This window comes from Orycteropus afer, unplaced genomic scaffold (genome assembly GCF_000298275.1).
Source record: "Orycteropus afer afer isolate SDZICR_OR568_19922 unplaced genomic scaffold, OryAfe1.0 scaffold00455, whole genome shotgun sequence".
Taxonomy (NCBI): Eukaryota; Metazoa; Chordata; class Mammalia; order Tubulidentata; family Orycteropodidae; genus Orycteropus; species Orycteropus afer.
The window spans coordinates 1,384,124-1,389,473 of NW_006922042.1; the positions used below are offsets into that span (position 1 = coordinate 1,384,124).

A 5,350-nucleotide genomic window follows, 5' to 3' on the forward strand; every position below is an offset into this window, starting at 1 on the left:
CCCCTGCTCTCCCGAATCCAGTGCCAGTGAGAGAGAAGGCATTTCTCTCAGTTTCTGCCTCATCACTGAAGTGAGTGGGTTCATGCCCATTGCCAGGGATGTTTTAAGAATTAAATGAAGTTGTGTGTGGAACACAGCCTGTTCACACTGCACACTTTCTGAGTGTTAGTTTACCCTCTCATTCTGTGCCAAGACACCAAAATGACCAAACTAAAGGCCACAGGTCCCCAGAGGCCTCAAAGAAATAAGCTTAAAGGAGTGAGGTGTTTCTGCCCTGACATAGGTCACAGAGCATCCTGTGGCTGGAGCCCAGGGCCTCCAGGATAATCATGAACAGCCAGCCTCCCTGTGTGACAGTGGTAACAGCCATGCTCACCAGTTTTCACATTTTAAAATCTGGGTGCATTAGTCTTAGCACTGAGAGCAACTCATTCAGGGGAAAAAAAAACAAAAAAACATTGCCCTCTAGTCAGTTCCAACTCATGGCAGCCCCATCTCTTAACAGAGTAAAACTGAGTTCCCTAGAGGGAGGGGTTTTCTTAGCTGTATTCTTTACAGAAGCAGATCACCAGGTGATCTTCTGTGGTGCCTCTGGGTGAGTTCAAACCACCAACCTTTGAGCACCATTTTTGCCACCCAGGGACCTATCGTACACTCATAAATGGCAGATTTTTTTCTACCTTAGTGGCATATGAAATCACAGTGTGACTTAAAGTTGTGAAACTGGGTGTTCTTCCCAGATGAAGAAACGGAAGTCTAGAATGGCTAACAGGTTGCTTATCCCTGGTTGTTCATGAGAATTCCATGGGAAGCATTTAAAAACATAGTGATCCCCTTCCCCTCCCACCCCTTCAGAGGCCCCATGGTAGTGGGCTTCTCCCCAGTGGCCCTAGCTGACCACTGTCTTCTTGCTTGGTGTACTCAGGCATGCACACTGCTCAGCGCATGTTCGGCTGTAAGATCCAGGAGGATGGCCACTCTAGCAGTTTCTGGCAATTTGGCTTCAATGGGCAGGACCACCTGTCACTGGACCTGGAAACACTGAGCTGGGTGTCAGCCCAGCCTGTGACATTACAGTCAGACCGATGTTATGCCGAGTATGATAAGGCCTACCTGCAAGGCCTCTGCCTCAACTCATTGCGCAGGTACCTGGACCTGGGAAACCAGAGTCTGACCCGAACAGGTAAGGGCCCAGCCCAGGCAATTGAAAGAGTGTTCCCTGTGCCTCACATGAGCCAGCAGCATCCACTTTACAGATAGGCCTGTGAAGGTAGAAAGGACAGGCTGCTGTCCCCCTCTCACATAAGCCTCCAGAAGCCCAGAAAGATCGCTGACTGGCAGCATAGCAGGATGAAAGCCCCAACCTTTGACCCTTGCTCCCATGCTTGTGGCCTGGAATAAGGAGTTCTGAGCTCTTCCCTGCCCACGGTGTGGTCTTGGGTAGTTAACTCCCTGACTCTAGGCCTTAGTTTCATCTATAGAGTGAATGGTTAAACCAGGTGGCTCATGAAGTTTGAAATCTAATGTCCTGTGGTTCTACTCCTCGGGAAATGGCCCCAGCAGATGGCACTCCTCCACAGGCCTATCCCCAGACCAGAAAAGCTGAGACTCTTCATCCCCTCTCTCCTTCCCCCACCCCTTCTTGTGATAAACTTGCTGCTCTGGCCCCAGGCCCCTTCAGCTCATGTGTCCTAAACTTCTCCTAACCCTGAAAAGCAGGGCTAGAGATACAGAAGTTATGGATCTCCAAGATACAGAACATGGGATGGACAGTTAAGAACTGGGTGCTTGGGGTGTGGAGGAAGCCTTGCTGTGGTAGTCAGGAAGGCTTCCTGGGGAGGTGAAGCTGGGTCAGAGCACCTAGTACACCATTCATGGTTTTTGACTGAGTTGGAGATGTGAATCTGCTGACAAAATAGGGAAGACATTCCTAGAAGGAAAGACAGGACAAATAAAGTCAGGAGTAGAGGACATGAGTATGAGAGCAGAGGGTGGTGGGTGGTTCCAAGCTCAGGTACTAGAGCCCAGCCTCCTCATCCAGATCCCAGTTCCATGACATGCTGGCTGTGTGACCTTAGGCAAGTAACTTGCCCTTTTTGCTCATCAGTAAAACAGGGATGGTAATAACACCTGCCTCCTGGAAGTACCATATCTGTATGTGTTAAATAAGTGAGTGTTGAACTCTCACTCAACCCCAGCCCTTTTCCTAGATTATCTCATTGAATCCTCAGAACAACCCTGAGAAGAAGGAATGATTAATCCCGCATTAAACCCTGAGAGACATGGTTAAGGAGTCTCCCTGAGGTCACACAACTAGAAAGGTGTCGAGCTCGCCCTCAACCCTAGGCTGTCCAACTCTAGAACCCACACTTGCAACCAACCTACTTCTGAGGTCAGGGAAGAGTCATAATCTTACCTTCATTTAACACACTTATTATGTACCTACTGTGTGCAGAAAGTCACAGGGGTATATGCAAAGCCTCTGAGAAAACTCAAGGGTCACTGTGGGAAGAAAGGGGCAGGTATGTCATATAAGACCCAACAGCCCCAGCCAGGACCCTCTTTGGTCGGGGATGGGAAGTCACGTCTCCCACATGGGAGAATGCCTCATTGGGTCAGTTGCTGATGGGTCCCCCATAGCTCCCCTGGAGAGACCTTGTTCCCCACCTCTTACTGTCTTCCACCCCTGGAAGATGGCAGAGGTACCCAAGATAAAGACATGGGGGGTAGTATGGGTAGAAAGCAGCTTCTCACCAGCTTTCTTTCCCTCTTCCTCTCCTCACAGAGCCGCCCAAGGTGCATGTGACACGGCACATAGCCCAGAATGGTGGGGTCACACTGAGGTGCTGGGCCCTGGGCTTCTACCCACAGAACATCGTCCTGAGCTGGTGGCTGGGTAGGGAAGAGCTAGCCCTCGAGAATGAGCAAGTGGAGACACGCCCCAGCGGGGACGGTACCTACCAGAAGTGGGCAGCTGTGCAGGTGCCCGCCGGGAAGGAGGCCTTATACACCTGCCATGTTCAGCACCCGGGCCTGAACCATACACTCACTGTGACCTGGGGTGAGGAGCCAGGGCTAGCTGAGCAGGGGAAGAGAAGGGGGAGGGATGAATCCCAGGACACCTGGAGACAGCTCCATGGCTGGGGGGGATGCCCCCTCTTCTTTGCCTTCCTTAGAATCCCCCAGTCAAGGATGTATTGTAATTGTAATTGTAATTGTGGTTATCATCATGGCGTTCCCCATCTCCATAGAGACTGGATTTAAAATGTGCAAGTGCCGTCCTCCAGGTATGTGGGAAATAAAAAAAAAGGGGGGGGTGGGAGGCCCCACTGACTGGTCCAGCCCTTTAAAGAGGAATGTTCTGTTCCCTATCCCTTCACCAAGAACTGTTCCCACCTGGGGAGCAGCAGCTACTGCTGAGGTACCTCTGCCTCCCACCTTCAAAGAAGTCCTCATCCCCAAGATCCCCACCCCACAGCCACACACCTCTCTGTGGACCCTTGTGGATCCCACAGTCTCAGAGAGACCTCTAGGCCTGACCTTAGAAAGGGTCTAGAAGGAGAGGGGAGTAGGAAGGTGGAGGCCCAGGAGCTACTTCACCTTCTTTCTCCCCTCCTCTGCCCACCACTAAACTAGTCTCTTGTTTTGTGTTCTTTTTTCCATAGTCAAGGATAAGCAACCTTACCGGCAAGCTCCAAGTCATGTGTGTCTTGAGGCAGCCTTGGAAAGAGGAACCCCCAATGACGGGAGATGCTCCCAAGCTATGACTGAGATGCCTTAGAACCAGAGATGATGGATGAGAGGAGGCGATGGACTACCTTCCCTGTCTGTAACCTTAGTCTCAGCCCTCTGCCCCCTCCCACTGCCCAGACCATCCCCAGCAGGAAAGGGAGAGAGGAGCCACCACCTGAATTTAGGGCAGGATCTGGAAGAGGGCCAGTGTCACCTCCCTCCTTTCTCCTTGCAGGTGAAGAGGACCTTCATCAATCTCAAAACACCATTAGAGCAGGGGCTACTCAGTCTGAAGACCAACATTCACTGTTATAAGACCAAGGAGGTATTTGGGGGTATGTTTGGAGGGGCCTGGAGGCCACCAAGCTCTCCTCACTCCACCAGCCTCATTACAAGTAGTCTAGGCCACTGAGTTAAGCACTGTCATCTTCCTGAAGCACTTTAAAAATCTAGTTGTTTCCTGTTTGGAGAGTGAGGAGGAGGGCAATAGTAATCATTCCTCAGATGCATTTGGCCCTTGACAATTTATAAAATGATTTCATGTAAGTTCAAATTGCACTGAGCCTAGCAGACACCCTGTGAGTCTGGCAATGTTAGTCTTATGTTCAGTTCCCCAATATACAAACTAAGGCTCAGAGCAGTTAAGAAAGAATCCAAACCAGTCAGGAGTTGTGGACCCATGCTACATCCATATTCTAACATCTGGAAGAATAACCTCTTTTTGTAAATAAGTTCTTAAATGTATGTGTGATCCCTTTTTGTAAAGAAAAATAAGAGTGGGGGGGTGCGGGGGTGGATGAGTCTGAGTATAAGATATGTGCTGGGGTGGGGAGGTGGAGTGTGGATGTTCTTGCTTATGTGAAAAGAAATTCGTTCCAATTTCTTCAGCTACCCATGGGTTACTGGAGGATGAGAAACAACACAGTACGTATTGTGTACAGGTTTAAATTTTGAATGGTTTGAATTTTTGCAAGCACATGTTACTTTTACAATGAACAGAGCTTTTACAATGAACTATTTTTACAATAAAGAAAATACTTGTATTTGCTGTGTGCAGCTCTGCTTTGTGAATAAGAATCTCTGGGGGGGTACTTGTCTTTGTTTAATTAGCAACAGTTACAGCCTCAGTCACAGGCCACATGATGCACAAAAAGCTGGGATTTGAACACAGGAGGTAAGAGCCCTGGCAAGGGAGACCTCCATTGTCATGGGACTGTTGCCTTTCAGAGTGGCCAGAGGACCTTGGGGACAGCTCCTACCCTCTCATCCTCCCAGGAGGAAGCTTGAGGCTGACCCTTCCCAGACACCCTCTGCCTCTCCTATCTGACTCATTCCTGCCCAAGAGATCCTGTCTGAACCCCAAGGCATGAGGGAACCTCCCTGTAGGAACTTCTGGAACCTCCATGTCCTAAAGCCCTGGCGGAACACAGCCCAAGCATGTGAGAGACTTTTGACTCTAGAAAAAGTTTCAGCCACTGGCGAACTGCACAACCTCAGCAGTCAGCTGTTAGCTGTCATATTTTTGAAGGATGTGTCTTAAATGTCTCTCTCAGGGACACTGTCATGAGCTATATATACTGTATTGACTGTGTACCAAACGTGGTTCGAAGCACTGTAC

At 49.7% G+C, this 5,350-nt stretch overlaps 1 protein-coding gene across 1 annotated transcript in view; it reads left to right on the forward strand.

Moving 5' to 3' along the window:
• The window catches only part of LOC103208582 (H-2 class I histocompatibility antigen, Q10 alpha chain-like), a 14,145-nt gene extending 10,098 nt beyond the window's left edge, over positions 1 to 4,047 (forward strand). Inside the window, exons 3-6 of the mRNA XM_042782744.1 lie at positions 926 to 1,183; positions 2,786 to 3,061; positions 3,666 to 3,698; positions 3,968 to 4,047. Coding sequence (XP_042638678.1) covers positions 926 to 1,183; positions 2,786 to 3,061; positions 3,666 to 3,698; positions 3,968 to 4,047 — 647 coding nt within the window. The remainder of the gene's footprint in view (positions 1 to 925; positions 1,184 to 2,785; positions 3,062 to 3,665; positions 3,699 to 3,967) is intronic.
• Positions 4,048 to 5,350: the final 1,303 nt, after the last annotated feature.